At 44.0% G+C, this 22082-nt stretch overlaps 1 protein-coding gene across 1 annotated transcript in view; it reads right to left on the bottom strand.

Annotated features, from left to right (window-relative positions):
- Positions 1 to 22082, bottom strand: part of ASPSCR1 (ASPSCR1 tether for SLC2A4, UBX domain containing) — a 105532-nt gene that overhangs the window by 70176 nt on the left and 13274 nt on the right. Inside the window, exon 4 of the mRNA XM_066615323.1 lies at positions 12409 to 12509. Coding sequence (XP_066471420.1) covers positions 12409 to 12509 — 101 coding nt within the window. The remainder of the gene's footprint in view (positions 1 to 12408; positions 12510 to 22082) is intronic.

Raw genomic sequence — 22082 nt, 5'->3', positions numbered from 1 at the left:
GGACAGAAGAGTTTTTTTTACCTACCAGCAGGTTGCACTGGCCTCTAGGGAGCCCCACAGAACCTTCTACATGGCTCCCCAGGCCTCCACTAAAAACAGAAAACAGAAATTACTTCTGGTTTTCAATCATGAAACCGGAAGTGGTTTCCAATCACTATTTTTAGTGAATTGGTGGCTAGGGAAGCCCCCCCAGAGGCCAGCACAAACCTGCTGTTAGGTTTTAAAAAACACTTCTGACCCATCAGCAGCGCAATCCTGGGGATGACGTCACTGACTTCCCCCCCCCTCCCCATCCCTTAACATGCATGGGCCATGACCCACCAGTTTGGGAGCTACTTCTCTAATTCTTCTTTTAGCCTATGCTTGGAGCAGTGATTTTTTTTTTTTTATAGAAAAGTGTTAAATTTTCAGATTGTCAAGTAAAGATGTTCAATTAGCCCATTAAGAGCTCAATTCCCATTAAGAGAGGGAATTATGGAACATGATCCAGAATGGCAATACATTGCATTCTGGAGTCATTTAAAAGCAATTAGAGGGAATATATAGCCTATTCTCAAACAAGAGAAAGCACAAGGTGAAAAATAGTCTTTAGCATTTGAATGGAGATGCATCCTGGTGTCAGTCCCCGAGAGCTCAAAACTTGTAGCCATTTGGCAGTGAAGGATTCTTTTTCTCTGTTTTTACCCACATCTGTCTAAAGCAGTGGTTTTCAAACTGGGGCCCCAGTCTGAAGGCCCTGGCCTTTGCCCCCTTAAGGAGTGGCTGCAGCGAGGAGGTAGGGAGGAGGCAGCGACACAATCCCCAGGATCGCATTGCTCAGGAGGACTGTAGGAACTGGGTTACACTCACGAGTCTCTGCAGGAGCCGTTCTGGGGTATAGGGAGCCCTGCGTGAGCATCTGCAAGGCTCCCAAGCCTTCTAAAAGTGAAAGTGGGGTGATTGCACTCCACTTCCGTTTTTGCAGAGGTGGAGCGCGATCGCTCCACTTTCACTTTTGACAACCTGGAGAGCCCTGCAGACGCACACACAGGCCTCCTCACACCCCAGGATGGCTGCTGCAGGAACTGGTGGGTGCATCCCTGCAGCTCTCTAAACAACACGATCCTGGGGATTGCATCGCTGCCTCCCCGCCCCACCAAGACTTACTGCGGTTCAAACTCTCCCTGAGAGTTTGAAAACCACTGGTCTAAAGCAGGGGTCTCCAAACCCCGGCCTGAGGGGCCAGATGCTGCCCGTGGTAAGCCTCTATCTGGTCCACGGCCAGCCTCTAATCTTCTGAATCTCTGGTCCAGTTGACCAAACACAACCAGAGTTGTGCTTGTGGGGTGGGGGAATGGGAGTCCATTTAAGTGTGTGTTTTATTTCTTGAGCTGTGTTGGTGCTTGAAGAAATTCTTGACATTTGAGCCCATTCATTTATTCATTCATCTAAGTTCCATCTCTAATGTATATATTTAATATCTAATTTTTTTTCAGCCCTTGACACTGTGTCAGACATTTGATGCGGCCGGCCCTTCAGTTGAAAAGTTTAGAGACCCCTGGTCTAAAGTGATGTCACAAACAAAGAGCAAATCACCTTCAATTAGGGTTCCCACTCTGAATGAATCTAGTTGTTGAAATATATCACTTAAGACGACCAACTGGCTTTCATATTTGGACAACAAATTGATCTCAGGGCTAACACCTTGTCATGTAATTTCATTTTATAAAACTGAACCAGCCAAGTGGAACTACTATTTAAGTAAGAATTTAGCAAGAATTACAGGAACACCTCAGATCTCAATGTATCGGGGGGGGGGAACATTCCTCAAAGGAGCGATGTTTCAAGGGAGCACAAGTTTTTTTTATTTTTGATGGTCTTCTGCAAAAAAAACAACACAAAAAACTGGAGCTCTCTTTCCTAATTACAGCGAGCACTCTTCTTTTTATAAACACTCTAACCCCTTGACATTCCAAGAAAAAGCAGTGACAGATGACATCATGACTCATAGGAAGAACATAAGAGAGAGACGCCAATCTTAACAAAGTAATGAAAGAGTCATGGCTTCACATTTTGAAAGCAAAGATCATTATGCTTTGGAGTAAATCTTAAAGTGAAACAGGAAAACAAAGAAGCAAAAAATAAAAATAGAAGTTTCTAGTCAAAAGAGTGGGCAGCCAACATCTGCCACCCACATAGGCTCACAGAGCCATTTGATCTAGTGCAGTTCATGGTGGGTCACCATAAGAATATAAGACAAGCCCTGCTGAAGCAGATCAAAGACTCATCTTGTCCAGCATCCTATTTTCCACAGCAGCCCACCAGCCGCCTCCAGGAAACCCACAAACCAGAGAAAAAGGCACTTTTCTCTCCCGTCATCACTCTTCTGCAACTGGTATTATGCTTCTTATAGGGACTGTATAAAGATCCGCATTCAGCAATGAAAAAATTCAAGTCACAAAATGATATCCATTTAGCAGATCAAGGAAAAGTTAAATAAAGTGGCTAACAGTATAAAAGCAAGCACTGAGGACAAGGGAAAGCACTGGGACAAGCTGGGCCTGTACAAGAGGGACGGGTTTCACTTGAACCAGAATGGAGCCAGACTGCTGGCGCATAACATTTAAAAGGTGGCAGAGCAGCGTTTAAACTGATCCCTGGCGGAAAGCCGACAGGAGCCAAGGGGCATCCAGTTCGGAACTCCTCATCCCTATGGGACGAGGATGGGGAGGTTAGAGAACAACAAGGTAAAGGCAGAGTAGGAGAAGAAATTAGGAATGGTAGCATGATGAGATGTGATAGATGGTTTGGCACAATGAGAGGATGTGGAGACAAAGGAGCGAATAAGCAACCCATCCTGGGGCATTCCATGTACAAATGCTTTTATGCAAATACCCGAAGTCTCCGAGCAAAGATGGGAGAACTGGAATGTCTGGTGACTAGGGAAAACATTGACATAGTTGGCATAACGGAAACCTGGTGGAATGAGGAGAATCAGTGGGATACCCCAATCCCGGGCTATAAACTCTACAGGAGGGACAGGGAGGGGCATGTTGGAGGTGGGGTGGCCGTTTACGTTAAGGAAGGGATAGAATCCAGCAAAGTAGAGATTGAAGGTGGGTCCGACTCCACCATAGAATCTCTGTGAGTCAAATTACCAGGCCTCAGGAGCGATGTAATACTGGGGCGTACTATCGTCCTCTAGACCAGAAACCAGAAGGGGACCTTGAAATGAGGAAACAGATCAGGGAGGTGACAAGGAGGAACAGGGTTGTAATCATGGGGGACTTCAATTATCCTCATTTTGACTGGGTCAATTTGTGTTCTGGTCACAAAAAGGAGACCGGATTCCTTGACATGCTAAATGACTGTGCCTTAGAGCAGCTAGTCATGGAGCCCACCAGAGGACAGGTGATATTGTGCAGTACTCAGGACCTGGTTAGAGATGTCAGTGTTACTGAGCCATTGGGGAAGAGTGATCATGCTGCAATCTGCTTCAACATGCACATCGGGGGAAGAATACCGGGCAAATGTCTCACAAAAACCCTTGACTTCCGACGAGCTGACTTCCCTCAAATGAGAAGGCTGGTTAGAAGGAGGTTGAAAGGGAAGGTAAAAAGAGTTCAGTCTCTACAGACAGCATGGAGGTTGCTCAAATCAACAGTAATAGAGACCCAGCGGAAGTGTATACCGCAAAGGAAAAAGGGCTCCACTAAGTCCAGGAGGGTGCCCACATGGCTAACCAGCCAAATTAGAGAGGCCATAAAGGGCAAGGAAGCTTCCTTCCGTAAATGGAAGTCTTGCCCTAATGAGGAGAACAAAAAAGAACAAACTGTGGCAAAAGAAATGTAAGAAGGTGATACAGGAGGCCAAGAGAGACTATGAGGAACACATGGCCAGTAAGCATTAAGGAGAATAATAAAAGCTTCTTCAAATATGTTAGAAGCAGGAAACCCGCCAGAGAAGCAGTTGGCCCTCTGGATTTTGAGGGAGGGAAAGGGGAGATAAAAGGAGGCTTAGAGATGGCAGAGAAATTAAATGAGTTCTTTGTATCTGTCTTCACGGCAGAAGACCTTGGGCAGATACTGCTGCCAGAACGGCCCCTCCTGACCAAGGAATTAAGTCAGATAGAGGTTAAAAGAGAAGATGTTTCAGACCTCATTGATAAATTAAAGATCAATAAGTCAATGGGCCCTGATGGCATCCACCCAAGAGTTATTAAAGAATTGAAGAATGAAGTTGCTGATCTCTTGACTAAAATATGCAACTTGTCCCTCAAAACGGCCACAGTGCCAGAGGATTGGAGGATAGCAAATGCCACGCTGATCTTTAAAAAGGGAAAGAGGGGGGACCCGGGAAACTATAGTCCAGTCAGCCTAACAGCTATACCGGGTAAGATGGCGGAATGCCTCATCAAAGATAGAATCTCAAAACACATAGACGAACAAGCCTTGCTGAGGGAGAATCAGAATGGCTTCTGTAAGGGTAAATAATAATAATAATAATAATAAATTTTATTTATATGCCGCCCTTCTCCCCGAAGGGACCCAGGGCGGCTCACAACATATTAAAAACAGATTAAAAACATAATATAACGACAGATAAAAACATATTAAAAACAAATTAACATATACCCATAAAAACCATAGGCAGGTAAAAGATAAAAAGAGCAAAAAACGTAGCAGAGGAATCAGGCCCGTAAAAATAATAAAAAGATACAGAAGAGACGTTTAAAAAGGCCATGTTTAAAATCTTGCCTCACAAACCTTTTAGAATTCTTTGAAAAGGTCAACAGGCATGTGGATGCGGGAGAACCCGTGGACATTATATATCTGCACTTTCAGAAGGCGTTCGACATGGTCCCTCACCAAAGGCTACTGAAAAAACTCCACAGTCAGGGAATTAAAGGGCAGGTCCTCTCCTGGATTGAGAACTGGTTGAAGACCAGGAAACAGAGAGTGGGTGTCAATGGGCAATTTTCACAATGGAGAGAGGTGAAAAGCAGTGTGCCCCAAGGATCTGTCCTGGGATGGGTGCTTTTCAACCTCTTCATAAATGACCTGGAGACAGGGGTGAGCAGTGAGGTGGCAAAGTTTGCAGACAACACCAAACTTTTCCGAGTGGTGAAGACCAGACATGATTGTGAGGAGCTCCAAAAGGATCTCTCCAGACTGGCAGAATGGGCAGCAAAATGGCAGATGCACTTCAATGTCAGTAAGTGTAAAATCATGCACATTGGGGCAAAAAATCAAAACCACATATAGGTTGATGGGTTCTGAGCTGTCTGTGACAGATCAGGAGAGAGATCTAGGGGTGGTGGTGGACAGGTCGATGAAAGTGTCGACCCAATGTGCGGCGTCAGTAAAGAAAGCCAATTCTATGCTTGGGATCATTAGAAAAGGTATTGAGAACAAAACGGCTAATATTATAATGCCATTGTACAAATCGATGGGAAGGCCACACCTGGAGTATTGTGTCCAGTTCTGGTTGCCACATCTCAAAAAGGACATAGTAGAAATGGAAAAGGTGCAAAAGAGAGCAACTAAGATGATTACTGGGCTGGGGCACCTTCCTTATGAGGAAAGGCTACAGCGTTTGGGTCTCTTCAGCCTAGAAAATAAACACCTGAGGGGGGATATGATTGAGACATAAAAAATTATGCATGGAAAGGATACAGTGGATAGAGATATGCTCTTTACACTCTCACATAACACCAGAACCAGGGGACATCCACTAAAATTGAGTGTTGGGAGGGTTAAGACAGACAAAATAAAATATTTCTTTACTCAGTGTGTGGTTGGTCTGTGGAACTCCTTGCCACAGGATGTGGTGACGGCATCTGGCCTGGATGCCTTTAAACGGGGATTGAACAAATTTTTGGAGGAAAACTCCATTATGGGTTACAAGCCATGATGTGTATGGGCAACCTCCTGATTTTAGAAATGGGCTATGTCAGAATGCCAAAGCAAGGAGGGCACCAGGATGCAGATCTCTTGTAATCTGGTGTGCTCCTTGGGGCATTTGGTGGGCCTCTGTGAGATACAGGAAGCTGGACTAGATGGGCCTATGACCTGATCCAGTGGGGCTGTTCTTATGTTCTTATTCTTGAGTTAATCTCAGTTTGTCCTTTCTGTTTCAGTTTATACTTGTATTTGTTCCAATTAGTCACTGATCAGGATTCACTGGTTTCCAAAGGGTTTGAGCTCTTATTCAGCATCGTCAGAAGATGGTTCAATGTAAAGATGAATTAGATTGTCTCTCATTCCTACATAAGAACATAAGAACAGCCCCACTGGATCAGGTCATAGGCCCATCTAGTCCAGCTTCCTGCATCTCACAGCGGCCCACCAAATGTCCCAGGGAGCACATCAGACAACAAGAGACCTGCAACCTGGTGCCCTCCCTTGCAACTGACATAGCCCATTTCTAAAATCAGGAGTTTGCACATACACATTCCTTTCAAATTAGTAGCCACAGGAGATGTTCCTTCTCCCTTAATAAAGAGTTTAAATGGGGATCCCTACTGGAATGAGACATCTGCTTCACAGAGCTTTTCAGTGCTTTTCAGTGTGGGGTTTAAAACTGTCTCCTGTGCTATCTCCTACGCTGTGCTGCTCCTGTGCAGAGATACTACAGCACCACTACTTTTGTTCCCTCACACAGAAAAAATGTGCAAAGCAAACTATGATGTTTTGTAGAAGACTGGGATGCAAAGGCAGGGAAGCTAAAACTTTATATGCCCTCTCAAAATTCTCCTCAGATGCACTGAAATTATGGAGGATGCAGTTGATCCAACCCATTAAAAACCTCACAAATAAATCTTCCTCTAGTGCAGTGTAGTGGCCCCAAAAATGGAGATTCCTATTTTCAAAGTCCTCTATCTTTTGTTGGAGTTCCTGAGATTTGTCTTCAAGACAGACATCTTGTTTCCGTATTTTAATAAGATTAAAGGTGTCGTTAGTAGGTAACACAACACTATCTATCTTATTTCACATCTCTGTTATATCTGATTGCAAGGGCTTAAGCGATTGTGCCCAACTTTGAGAAATACTGTCTTTAAATTTAGTCAGTTGTACTGTTATCTCACTCAAAGTGTTACCTGCAGCTCAAGTTCCCTTTCCAGGCTTCAGGTTACAGAAAGTTAAGGAGGCCACAACTCCATCTTCCTCTGTTGAATCACCCATTTGAGCCTAGTCATTTGGCTCAAAGCAAGTCGGTTGTTCTTTTTATATTTGAATCTTCCTGATATAGCTGAATTTGTGAAAATTAATGTGGCAGGACTGAGCAGTCATCTCCAATGGATGACATCACACACACACACACACACACACACACACACACAATTCCTAATTTCAACTGCATCACTTGACAGAAGAGAAAAAGAAATGAATACCTACAGAATTAAAAAAAATTGTTGCTTTTTCATGGCCTGAAGCAACTTACAGCATAAAACATAATTTAAAATAACTAAAACAATATAAAATACAGCAGTTATCTAAACACCAAAACTCACAAACAACAACAACAATAGGTATTTTAAAATCAACTGAAATCAACTGAAAACAATATCATACAAGTGGATCATACAAGGGATGCAAACATCATCACGCTGTACAAGAACAAAGATGACAGGGGTGACTGCAACAACTACCGCGGCATCTCTCTCCTTAGCGTTGTAGGAAAGCTGTTTGCCCGAGTTGTACTAAAGAGGCTCCAGGTACTTGCAGAGAGCGTCTATCCAGAATCGCAGTGTGGATTCCAAGCCAACAGGTCCACCACTGATATGGTATTCTCCCTTAGACAACTGCAGGAGAAATGCAGGGAACAACGACAGCCACTCTTTATAGCCTTCATAGATCTCACAAAGGCTTTCAACCTGGTCAGCAGAGACGGCCTCTTCAAGATTCTCCCCAAGATTGGATGTCCACCCAGGCTCCTCAGCATCATCAGATCTTTCCACAAGGACATGAAGGGCACTGTTGTCTTCGATGGCTCCACATCAGACCCTTTTGACATCCGAAGCGGAGTGAAGCAGGGCTGTGTTCTTGCACCAAACTTGTTTGGGATTTTCTTCGCTGTCCTGCTGAAGCAGGCCTTTGGAACTGCAACAGAAGGCATCTATCTCCGGACCAGATCAGACGGAAAGCTCTTCAACCTCTCCAGACTGAGAGCAAAATCCAAAGTCCAGCTGAAATGTCTGCGTGACTTCCTCTTTGCCGACGATGCAGCTGTCACTACCCACTCTGCCAAAGATCTCCAGCAGCTCATGGATCGTTTTAGCAAGGCCTGCCAAGATTTTGGACTGACAATCAGCCTGAAGAAAACACAGGTCATGGTTCAGGATGTGGACTCACCTCCCTGCATTACAATCTCTGAGCATGAACTGGAGGTTGTCCATGACTTTGTGTACCTTGGCTCAACGATCTCCGACACTCATTCTCTCGATACCGAGCTAAACAAGCGCATCGGTAAAGCAGCTACCACGTTTTCCAGACTCACAAAGAGAGTCTGGTCCAACAAGAAGCTGACGGAACATACCAAGATCCAGGTCTACAGAGCTTGCGTCCTGAGTACACTTCTGTACTGCAGCGAGTCATGGACTCTTCGCTCACAACAGGAGAGGAAACTGAGCGCTTTCCACATGCGCTGCCTCCGACGCATCCTCGGCATCACCTGGCAGGACAAAGTTCCAAACAACACAGTCCTGGAACGTGCTGGAATCCCTAGCATGTATTCACTGCTGAAACAGAGACACCTGCGTTGGCTTGGTCATGTCGTGAGAATGGATGATGGCCGGATCCCAAAGGATCTCCTCTATGGAGAACTCGTGCAAGGAAAGCGCCCTACAGGTAGACCACAGCTGCGATACAAGGACATCTGCAAGAGGGATCTGAAGGCCTTAGGGATGGACCTCAACAAGTGGGAAACCCTGGCCTCTGAGCGGCCCGCTTGGAGGCAGGCTGTGCAGCATGGCCTTTCCCAGTTTGAAGAGACACTTTGCCAACAGTCTGAGGCTAAGAGGCAAAGAAGGAAGGCCCATAGCCAGGGAGACAGACCAGGGACAGACTGCACTTGCTCCCGGTGTGGAAGGGATTGTCACTCCCGGATTGGCCTTTTCAGCCACACTAGACGCTGTGCCAGAACCACCTTTCAGAGCGCGATACCATAGTCTTTCGAGACTGAAGGTTGCCAATACAATACATCACTCCAATCAGCCTGTGTTGGTACTGAGTTCTGTCTTTGAATTGGGCACTCATTCCTGATGCAGAGTTACAGCAGAAAGACCTGACCTCATGGGTGGCCACTGCCCATTGCTTTCTGGAAGTTTGTCCAGATCAGTAACTCAAGCAAAAACACAAGGAATGGGGGAAACTCCTGGATGAGTCTTATTTACATACTCTGAAAGTAAATTCACTTCGTGCAAAATATGCCTCCAATTTTAAATTCAAAGTATGACTCAATTATCAAGAGTCGGGGAAATGCTGTCTTAAAGATTTTATCATCATCGCAATTGCCTTCTATCACTCCACGTCAAGCTCATTCAAAATTTTATTTAAGACATTGTTATTCCACCCTTCCGCCCCCCACAGGAGTTACCAATGTGCCTCATATCAGAAATAAATCAAGTATATGAATCAATGTATAAAATAGGCAAATAAGGGTCCAATCCTATCCAACTTTCCAGGGCCGGTGCAGCCTCAATGCAGCCCTGACGTAAGAGAACAAAGATTTCCATACCTTGAGGAGGCCTCCATGACTGTTCCCTCATAGCAGGATGCAGCGCACGCCCCATTGGTACAGCTACATCAATACTGTAAATTTGGATAGGATATGGTCCTAAGTCATTCACAGAACAAATACTCCCATCAGGGCTACTCCAATCAACTCACACTAACAGCCCAATCCTAACCAACTTTCCAGAGACAATGCAGTCACAATGCAGTTCTGAAGTAAGGAAGCAAACATTCCCTTGCCTTGAGGAGGCCTCCATGACTGCCCACCAGCACTGCAGGATAAAGTACAGACCCTGTAGGCACAGCTGCATTTGCACTGAAAAGTTAGTTAGGACTGGGCTTTAGCTTGTCATTGGTTTCGCAAAAGTAAGATTCCCATGAATGAGGAGCCTATTACAGTAATAAAGCCACTTTAAACTCCAGTAAAAGCCACTCTACGCTGTATACTCCAGCCACTTTAGACTTAGTAAAACTAAGTAAAACTAAGTCTAAACAGAAAATTCACTGACAGGATCATTTAAGTTAGAAACAGTATGAGAACCAGAAAACTAAGGCAGAGAGATGTTACAGAAAAACTGGGTATGGAATCAACTGAACAATATTTACACTGATCACTCAGTTTAAACGTAGTGGGAGCTGAACAAAAGATGACAGCTAGACTGACACAACACAGCAATCTCTAGCGTCTGTTGAGTGCAGTGTTACGCAACAGACTGTGGATAACTAAGTCATAAGATATGGGCCAATATATGGGCAAGGAGATGAACCTGTTATCTTCTGAAAAGTGTCTGAAATTAAGAGTTCTCTGTAGTAAATACTACAATGGTGCTGTCTGACATAAACAGCATTACTTGTGAGGTTAATGTCTGTGGGGAAAAATACAGAAATTGCAAAGCCACTAGCTGGCAAAGAAATAACACTCATCTGCATGTTGTTATTCATACAACCGTCCAAGACGGCCCACCCACTCCTTTCCTGGTAGTTCTGTCATCTTGGGTTTGGATGCCCTACTATGACAGTAGGTCAACGACTCCCTTAGATGATTATTGGAATGCTTTCTAAACCTGAACAAAATAGTTGCCAATTACACAATCCTACAACACCACATGTGGACTATGGAAAAAAAAAAAAGACTCAACTAGAACAAGAGCCAAAAAGTCCCATTTGATCAGAGAGAGCGCCCAGAGCAAAAATTCAAGATGTGGACATGACGGAAACTGCACTACGCTGGCAGTGCCTTCCCAAGTGTTAGGTAAGCCCTGCCAACAAGACAGGGAGGGAGGGAGGGAGGGAGGGAGGGAGGGAGTAGAGAGTTCAGATTCTCCAACAGAATTTGTAGTAATTGTCTGTTATTTATGAAGCACAGTTTTCTAAGCCACAAAAGAAACAAAGTTAAGTAACAAATTGTCATGGGAGTACAAATGATTAGTTTGACATGTGTTTTTAAAGAGCAGCCATTATTCTTGAATCCACTTCAGAGAACCAAGTACTAAAAGAGGACTGTAGTAAGGAGGCAAACCATTCCTTTCTTATCCAGACATTGCATACAATGCACAGACAGATGGCTTCCAAGGTAGAAGGTTGCACTGGCAGCAACAAGGAAGTTCTTCTCCTTTAAACACCTGATCAAAGATTTGAAAGGACCTATTCACACTACAAGCAAAGCTGTCCACCTGCTTGAAGACTTTTCACACAGTCTGCCAGTGCATGCCCTCAATCAAATTTTAGCCTCAGCATTATTCTCCTGCACAGCCCATTTCAATTATGACATCTGCAAATGTCTAAGAATAGCGATCACGATCCACTTCTGGTTTGCAATCGCAAAACTGGAAGTAGGTCACGATTGTTATTTTTAGACATTTCAAAGCTTAGGGAGACCTGCAGAGGCATCCACAGGCTCCCTGCACCCCTCAGGAGGCAAGGCCATTGGTTAATAAGGAAAAAAAACACCTTTCATCCCTCACTGTGGCATGATCCTGGCGATTATGTTGCTGCCTTTGCAATTGCCCCACCCCTTAAGGGGGCAGAGACAGGGCTTCCCTGGCTGGGGTGTTGCAAAGCTGCAGTTTGGGAACCTCTGTACTACACCATGACACCACAAGAACGCTAATGCAACCCCATTCCACACAGCAATCATCACAGCAATGTATACATTCTCTGGTGAAAAAATCAAATTTTCCTAGGACAAAAACAATGTGACATGAATGTATTACACCAGTGTTTCTCAAACTGTGGTTTGTGACCTACTAGGTGGGTTACGAGCCAATTTCAGGTGGGTCCCCATTCATTTTAATATTTTATTTTTAATATATTAGACTGGTATGTAACTGCATTTGGGGAAATGTTACAGATCTGTACTTATAAAAGGCTACTTTGTATATGCTTTTAATAATGATAGCCACTCCTGGGTAAGTGTGGGTAGGATTCCAGCCTAGAACTGTTAAAAATTTTCCTGCTTGATGATGTCACTTCCAGTCATGACATTACTTCTGGTGGGTCCTGACAGATTCTCATTCTAAAAACTGGGTCCCGATGCTAAACGCTTGAGAACCACTGCATTACACTATTGTTACAGAAGTGCAGGACAGAGGGAGACATTCACAGGCATGCAGACAACTGAGAAGCAAATGCACATTAACTGTGAAATGTTACATATTTGGCTCTCTTTTCTACATTGCATCTCCTTTGCACTCACCTGGTCTGTGCAAAATGGCCAAGGATCTCCCACAAAGTCTGGCTGGAGCTAAATGTGTCTTGGAGCCTAGAACCATTATCCAACTGCAAGGCAATCCGCACCTAAGAGGCAGAACCCAGTAAGTCAGAGTAGGAGTAAATGTGTTCCAAACAATTATTAGCATACTGATGCTTGGTGAGTTGCTTAAGGCAACTTTTGGCAAAACAGCATCTGGAGTTATATATAGTAAACATAATCCTGACTTAGTACTGGAGTTTAATGCTTCATAATCCTATGTATGTTTACTCAGAGGTAAGACCTATTTTGTTTAATGGGTTTTATTCTCAAGAAAATGCACATAGGATTGCAGCCTCAGGGCCCAATCCTATCTAACTTTCCAGCACTGATGCAGCTGTGCCAATGGGGTATGCACTGCATTCTGCAGTGAGGGGCAGTCACGGAGGCCTCCTCAAGGTAAGGGAATGTTTATCATGGCTGCATCAGTGCTGGAAAACTGAATAGGACTGAGCCCTCAGACATCCACATCTTTTAACACTTAAACACAGTGACACAAAAAACAACTGACAATATGGATCAAATCTTAGTTCCATTATTGCTTCTTGAAAGAAAAAGCTATAAAATACAATTCTTGGAGCAGATCTACACATCCAGCAAAATTCATTATGGACCATACCATTTCAGGCTGCAAGTAAGGAATCACATTTTTTTGTTCCCCCTCCAGACTAAAACAAAAACAGTAAAGAAAACCAGCATACTAGGAAGAATCTAGAAGACAATCAAGTTGTTTCATAAGCCACATGTTTTGGACTAGCCAGCCTTTAGGAAAAGAAGAGCTTGATTACTTAATTGGGCAACTTCAAATGGAGTGACATGCTCATCTCTGGGACATACACCGTGCTAGACTTCTAGTCCTGATCTAGACATCTCATTTTATTTATTTTGGGTATTCCAAGCCTAGTTAATCCTGGAAATCCTCCTAGCAGAGCAAGTTCATATTTTATTTTGGTAGTGAAAAGTTATACTAAGACTGAACTAAGACTGAGCTCTCCTACCAAACCTCTCTCATGAAGGGTCTCATTGCAACCATTTCTAAAACCTGAATTTGGACCCTAATATCCTATCCTCAAACGCTAGGCACATGATCCAGATCATCTTGTCTTCTGTTTCTGAAATCAGTTTTGCCCTTCAGTCCATGTCCTGTCCTGATCCTGGCCCCCTAAATCTGTTAGGTCCCACACAACCAGCACATAGTTTTGGATTTTCTATCACCAGCATTCTCTCGAGTTCATGGTCCTGACAGAACAATACCTCTCAGTGGCAAACTAATAAGGGATGCCCTGCATCCATGTCTACCTGCTGCTCTCTGCTGGCCCACCACCTACTAAGTCACTCCCATTAGTTCTCCAAGTGGGAACAAAATTGGGTCAGTAGCAGCCCACCTTTTTCTTCAGCACCACTGGCAGAAAGAGAAAAAAATTGCTGTTGCTACCCACTGCAATTTCCTTGCTTACACCAAGATGCTTAGGAAAGGAACTGGAGATAGGCAAAGAGAGGCATGGCATTCTAGAGCCTGGTCTCCTTACCTGGAGCTCCTTCCTCCACTTCACTCCACTTAAATAAACAGAAAGAGAGGAGCATGCTGAGAGCTTACTTACTTTTGGTCTAGAACCAAATATCTACACCTAAATATCTAGTGCTTGTATTTTCAGAAAAAAGTTCACTGTTTCTTCATTTAGATCCACACATAATACAGCACAAGAAATGCAGTGAAAACCAAACTGGACTCAAAATACGCAGGCAGATTCCCTTGTTTCTCTTGAAGCATGAGTAAGAAAGTTGAATGTTTTCTACAAAAATGGATTATTTCTGTAAACAAAACTTTTCACTTGCGAAATATGAATAGCAAATGTTGTCCAAATAACTTTGGAACAGAGGGAAGTATCCATTATTCACTGATGTGCCTCACAAAGAAAGAAAAAAGCCAAGCAAGGAATCAAAAGCTCATTTTGGAATGAGCCATCAAGAAGGAAGTTCGAACAGGAATCTGTAAGCTCTTCTGGTCAGCACAAAACCAGTTCCCATTTCAGATCCCTTGCCATTTCTTCCCACTGGACCTTATAGTACTACTTTGACATGCTACAAAGACAACTCCATCCATGGAGTAACGCATCTCTCAATAAACATGGACTATGAGTCATTAGGTATGGGTGGACATGCGCAATTACTTATTTCATTTGTTAATGTTATAACAGCCATCCTGTCTGGATACACTGTTGCCTGTGCAGCTGTCACAGCAAGGAAAATCCATTATGGAAAACAGTATCAACCTCTCCCCCCCCCCACCCCAAGCTATAGATTTTAGGCCCATCAACATTACCAACATTATCAAGAAACCTGAGCCAGAAGGACCACGCATGGGTGGCCAGATGACACTCATAAACATTCAAAAAAAAAAAAAAAAAACAAGCAACTCCTGCACACACAGAATTGGTGTTCTCTGTATTTTGCCTGCCTGCTGGCTTTTGATTCTGAGTCACCAGAGAGCTACGTTTTCAATCTTTTAATCATAACTGGGAGAGCTAAAAACTATTTTTAAAGAGTGAAAGCAAAGATTCTTTGAGAAAACACCAATGAAAGCTCCAGTGTTGGCAATACTACAAAAGCTCAGAACCAGCATCATTATCCCTAGCAGGCTCATGCCACCCATAACCCTCATCACTGAAACTTTGAGGGGTCTGGAGAAAGACAGACACAACAAAACCTTGCCAATATTTTAAACTAGAATTCTTTTTTTCAAAGTAAATACTAGACACCACAAGACCCAACATGCACCAGCGCTTTCATTGGCAGAGAATGTTTGCAGTCACTCTTGCAGCATGGCCAAGAGATGTGACCCACTGGGAGTCAGGAGCACGCCCACAGGAAGTAATGCATCTCGTCAGCCACCACTCACAAGGGCTAAAGTAGTTTCATCCCATCATTGACACAGCTTTCCCAATTTCTTCGTTGCCCAAGACCAACTTTCAGATCATCCTTGGCTGCGCAACAGTGCCGACAGCTGACATCACCAGGCAACAAGACTCCTGTCCAGAAATCCAGTCTGCCAATTGCATCAGTTTTTTAGGCAACTGTTCAAAGTCAGGCATGTCATGAAAGTCATATTCAGGCAATTTAAAAAAGAACTTCACAGAAATCCCAAGCTACATATAAAATAGTAATTTTTAATATACAAAACAGAGAGTGATGCCAATAAGTTCCAAAGTTTACAAACATTGTGACTACAAGACTGATTAATGATTCAATTGCTGCATTAGTTCTTTGTAACAGTGCCCTTCCTCTTACCACAAAGGAATCTACTTTAGGAACAAACTGTGGACACCAATTCAAGAATGACAACATTATTCCCTGCACTCTTACTACTCATAGTTTCATAAATCTTAAAGACTGTCTCCTGCCAGGACTATACATATTCCATGATTTCATCACATAAGTACAGCCTATATCCCTAGGCTATCGTTTAGCACAGTTATACAAACATTGTCAGTTGCAGAGGAACTAACTTATATACATACCTAGGATCAGAGGAACATATCCCAACACAACTAATATTTACATTTAATGCTGCCCCTGAGATCATCTAGGAACGCTCACTTACAGGTACTGCCACCATTTGTGGGGGCTTTTGAGAAGAGATTCTCTGTAGTGGCCCCGACCTTGCGGAATTTTCTACAGTGCTCTGCCTTCAAAGGCCACTGAGCTAGCATTCAGCTATTCTCCCCAGGGAAGTTGGGAAAAAGAGGGGGGAAACACAAAGTACAGTGTGTCTGTATGTTTAGAACATAAATCATGGTTTGGAGTCTAATCAACAGTTACTGCAAACCACAGTTTAGTATTACAGTGGGGTTGAATGAGAGGTCAGCCAGACTGGGCATAGACTTCCCCCTGAAGCCCTGTACCCACCTGTAGGCAACAGCAGCACCTGTAGGTAACAGCTGCTGTAGGCAACAGCAGCACAAAGGAGATCCTGCCCATGCAGTATGGGTCCCCTGAGGCTGCTGCTTCACATCACTCAGTAAGCTTACCTGTAGCTCACCAGATGATAGTGGAGGGGAGAGCTACAGACAACCTTCCCCCATGGGCCAAGCTCCTGTTTAAAATACCTGAGACACCACCTCTGGTGCAATGTACTGTTTAAGTTCAACATCTGGCTGATGGCTATTATCTGATATAATACTCAATCTGATAATAATATTTAACATTCGTATAGGGCTTTCTGAGTACACAAAGCACTTCATAAGTATTACCCTAACATTGCCATTACAACTAAGGCAATGGTTCCCAAACTTCCCGTGGTCATGGCACACTTCTTCCGCAGCAGCCTCTCCTTCCCAGCTCTCCCATGCGACACCATCTTGGATTGGGCAAGAGCTTGCATGATCCAAGACAGCAGTGCCTGGGACAGCCAGGAAGATGGAAACTGCCATCTTGCACACTCCAAGATGACAGCATCTGGAAGGGCCAGGAAGAAAAGATTGCCAGGGACATTCTGCAGGGTCCCATGAGTTTGCTGCAACGCTCTCAGAAACCACAGCGCACAGTTTGGGAATCACTGCTGTAAGGTAAGTATTGTTATTCCCATATTGCTGCTGAGGAATTGAGGCTGAGAGAGAGTGGCTTGGCTAAGGCCACCTTGTGAGAATTTACGGTAGAGGCAAGATTCAAAACAGTAGTGCATTCCCCATCAACAAAGTTACATTGGTGCTGTAAAATAAGTTGAGACTGAGCGTAAGGATGCAATCCTATGCACCCTTACTTGGGAGTAAGCACCACTGAATTCAATGGTGTTTACATCTGAGTAGACAAGCATTGGCTTGTACTGTGCAGAAATTGCAAGATGAACACTGACAGAATAGCAGTCTTGTTTAAAAAAAATGTAATCCCTCAATATAAGCTATGGTCTATACATTTAGGCAGAGAAAGATTTGTATTTAAATCATAACTGTTACTGACAAAGGTGGAAACTGAAATATTTAATATTAAATGTTCCCATATCGATGGCTTATTTAGATTTTTATTATTTTATATACAGATTAGCAGTCAATTTCTCTCAAATTACACATCCACTTATCACCAGTTCCTATACTTGTTGAATTCATCTGTTCTTCCTTTCTTGTTATTGACAGGTCTTCTTGGGTAATGCTTCCCAAACTATCTGATGTGGTGGACTGTCAATTCGTTTTCTAGTGTGCCAGGGTCATAAGAACATAAGAACATAAGAACAGCCCCACTGGATCAGGCCATAGGCCCATCTAGTCCAGCTTCCTGTATCTCACAGCGGCCCACCAAATGTCCCAGGGAGCACACCAGATAACAAGAGACTTCATCCTGGTGCCCTCTCTAGCATCTGGCATTCTGACATAACCCATTTCTAAAATCAGGAGGTTGTGCATACACATCATGGCTTGTACCCCATAATGGATTTTTCCTCCAGAAACTTGTCCAATCCCCTTTTAAAGGCGTCTAGGCTAGACGCCATCACCACATCCTGTGGCAAGGAGTTCCACAGACCGACCACACGCTGAGTAAAGAAATATTTTCTTTTGTCTGTCCTAACCCGCCCAACACTCAATTTTAGTGGATGTCCCCTGGTTCTGGTATTATGTGAGAGTGGAAAGAGCATCTCCCTATCCACTCTGTCCATCCCCTGCATAATTTTGTATGTCTCAATCATGTCCCCCCTCAGGCATCTCTTTTCTAGGCTGAAGAGGCCCAAATGCCGTAGCCTTTCCTCATAAGGAAGGTGCCCCAGCCCAGTAATCATCTGAGTTGCTCTCTTTTGCACCTTTTCCATTTCCACTATGTCTTTTTTGAGATGCGGCGACCAGAACTGGACACAATACTCCAGGTGTGGCCTTACCATCGATTTGTACAACGGCATTATAATATTAACCGTTTTGTTCTCAATACCCTTCCTAATGATCCCAAGCATAGAATTGGCCTTCTTCACTGCCGCCGCACATTGGGTCAACACTTTCATCGACCTGTCCACCACCACCCCAAGATCTCTCTCCTGATCTGCCACAGACAGCTCAGAACCCATCAGCCTGTATCTAAAGTTTTGATTTTTTGCCCCAATGTGCATGACTTTACACTTAGTGACATTGAAGCGCATCTGCCATTTTGCTGCCCATTCTGCCAGTCTGGAGAGATCCTTCTGGAGCTCCTTACAATCACTTCTGGTCTTCACCACTCGGAAAAGTTTGGTGTCGTCTGCAAACTTAGCCACCTCACTGCTCACCCCTGTCTCTAGGTCATTTATGAAGAGGTTGAAAAGCACCGGTTCGAGGACAGATCCTTGGGGCACACCGCTTTTCACCTCTCTCCATTGTGAAAATTGCCCATTGACACCCACTCTCTGCTTCCTGGCCTCCAACCAGTTCTCAATCCATGGGAGGAACTGTCCTCTAATTCCCTGACTGTGGAGTTTTTTCAGTAGCCTTTGGTGAGGGACCATGTCGAACGCCTTCTGAAAGTCCAGATATATAATGTCCACGGGTTCTCCCGCATCCACATGCCTGTTGACCTTTTCAAAGAATTCTATAAGGTTCGTGAGGCAAGGCTTACCCTTACAGAAGCCATGCCGATTCTCCCTCAGCAAGGCCTGTTCGTTTATGTGTTTTGAGATCCTATCTTTGATGAGGCATTCCACCATCTTACCCGGTATAGATGTTAGGCTGACTGGACTATAGTTTCCTGGGTCCCCCCTCTTTCCCTTTTTAAAGATAGGCGTGACATTTGCTATCCTCCAATCTTCTGGCACCGTGGCCGTTTTGAGGGACAAGTTGCATACCTTAGTCAAGAGATCTGCAACTTCATTCTTCAGTTCCTTAATAACTCTTGGGTGGATGCCATCAGGGCCCGGTGACTTATTGATCTTTAATTTATCAATGAGGTCTGAAACATCTTCTCTTTTAACCTCTGACTTAACTCCTCGGTTAGGAGGGGCTGTTCGGGCAGCGGTATCTGCCCGAGGTCTTCTGCCGTGAAGACAGATGCAAAGAACTCATTTAATTTCTCTGCCATCTCTAAGTCTCCTTTTATCTCCCCTTTCCCTCCCTCACCATCCAGAGGGCCAACCACTTCTCTGGCGGGTTTCCTGCTTCTAACATATTTGAAAAAGCTTTTATTATTCCCCTTAATGTTGCTGGCCATGCGTTCCTCGTAGTCTCGCATGGCCTCCCATTTCACCTTCTTACATTTCTTTTGCCACAGTTTATGTTCCTTTTTATTCTCCTCATTAGGGCAAGACTTCCATTTACAGAAGGAAGCTTCCTTGCCCTTCACAGCCTCTCTAACTTGGCTGGTTAGCCATGCGGGCACTCTCCTGGATTTAGTGGAACCCTTCTTTCTTTGCGGTATACACCTCTGCTGGGCCTCTATTACTGTTGTTTTAAGCAGCCTCCATGCACTCTGGAGAGATTGGACTCTTTTTACCCTCCCTTTCAACCTCTTTCTAACCAGCCTCCTCATTTGAGGGAAGTCCGCCCGTCGGAAGTCAAGGGTTTTTGTTAGAGATTTGTCTGGTATTCTTCCCCCAACGTGCATGTCAAAACGGATCGCAGCATGATCACTGTTCCCCAATGGCTCAGTAACATTTCTTCCAAAACTGTTCCTCATATCAGGGAATAAAACAGAACCAGTTCATTATGATGTAAGGAACAAACTACAAAAGGTTACCCCAGTGGTTTTCAAACTGGGGTGTCACGACACAACAGCATGAAGGCCCTGGCCTTTGCCCCCTTAAGGGACTAACAGGACTGCAGAGACAGGATGCACTCATCGGTCCTTGCAGAAGCTGCCCCAGGGTGTGGGGAGCCCTGTGCGAGCGTCTGCAGGGCTGCCCAGCTTGTCAGAAGTGAAAGTGGAGCAATCGCACTCCACTTCCGCTTTGCAGAGGTGGAGCGCGATCGCTCCACTTTCACTTTCTGCAGGCTGGGGAGCTCTGCAGATGCTCACACAGGGCTCCATGCACCTCAGGACAGCTGCTGCAGGGATGTGTCGCTGCCTCCCCCCCCCCGCCCCTGCAAGAACTTACAGCGGTGCAAACTTATCATGAGAGTTTGAAAACCGCTGGGTTACCCAAATACTCATACTGTTAGCAGATGCATCTATGTGATACATAGGTGTCTTACAACCCAATCCTATGCATGTCTACTCAGAAGTAAGTCCCATTTGAGTCAATGGGGCTTACTCCCAGGAAAGTATGGATAGGATTGGGCTGTGAGGTTGCAATCCTAACCACACTTTCCTGAGAGTAAGCCCCATTGAACAGGACTTACTTCTGAGTAGATCTGGTTAGGATTGTGCCCATAAACTTAAGGTCTACTGTTTCAGGTATCTTATTTAGGAGGCCTAATTTCCTGCTATAAAACCAAACCATAAGAATACAATTCCAAAGGCTAGGAAATCCAAACCCCGGCTTTCTCTTGGTAACATCCATCTGTCCATGCTCATTATATACCTTTCATACAACAGAGTCAAAAAATGAATTTAGAATGCATCTCAACCCATACGTCACAAATAATTGTGGATTAAGTGTGGTAGCTCATTTTGACCATACTACCCTTGTCGCCATCATGACTGACTGACTGGCTTATTTCCTTAGGCATGCATACATGCAGCGATAGAAGTAGGAAAAACAGTCTGTTACTGGTATGTTGGTTTTGGTCACTTAGTCCTAATCCTCCTCTTTTGATATTGTTCACATAGCACTCCCATCTCTGTCCATATCCTTTCTTGAAACATACAGATATGAAATAATATAAAGTAGCTTTGAGAATGTGTACTGACTTTCCTTTCTCTGTGAAAAACTGCAGCCTACCCTCAAGTTTAGAATGAAGGAAGAGGGGAGATGTAAAGCACTTATACAGGTTTGGGTATAGCAGTTTCTCTTTTAGAAACAAAGCACTGCCCCACCCATCCTTTGTATTGCAGCCTGACAACACAACCCAAAAATATGGTCTCAAAAATATGGTTCAAACATTCAAAATTTGAACATTATGCCAGTATTGTGCAACTGACTGTACCTGTTCACTTTCACCTACGTAAATGCATTCATACTAAAGTCGCTCTCTTTGCCACTTTAGTGGATTAGTGATGGCAAAAAGGTAGGCTGAAGTAAATGTCATGGTGAAACTGTTGAAAATAATGCAGTTTCTTTTAATTAGAAAAACTAAGGCTTGAATCCTAAGTTTCTCTGCTGCAAACAAAGAGCACTTCCGTTAAAGCAAGGGTAGGTGGGTAGGGAGAATGGAACAATTTTCACTTATGCCCCCCTTAACTCTGAAGCCCTCTGCACTCCATCTAGGGCAGTGTTTCTCAAACCGTGGTCAGAATCCACTAGGTGAGTCATGACTCAATTTCAGGTGGGTCCCCATTCATTTTAATATTTTATTTTTAATATAATGGACTTGATGCTACCATGATATGTCACTGCATTTGGACAAATGTTACAGATCTATAATTTTAACAGGCTATTGTGCATATGCTTTTAATAACAACAACAACAACAACAACAACAACAACTTTATTTTTACCCCGCCTTTCTCCCCGAAGGGACTCAAGGTGGCTTACAACAGGTTAAAACAGATTTAAAACATAATTTAAAAAACAGA

Source organism: Tiliqua scincoides, chromosome 2 (genome assembly GCF_035046505.1).
Source record: "Tiliqua scincoides isolate rTilSci1 chromosome 2, rTilSci1.hap2, whole genome shotgun sequence".
NCBI classification, from domain to species: Eukaryota; Metazoa; Chordata; class Lepidosauria; order Squamata; family Scincidae; genus Tiliqua; species Tiliqua scincoides.
Note: the sequence above shows the minus strand (reverse complement) of the source record. Positions and strands in the feature narration are given on the sequence as shown.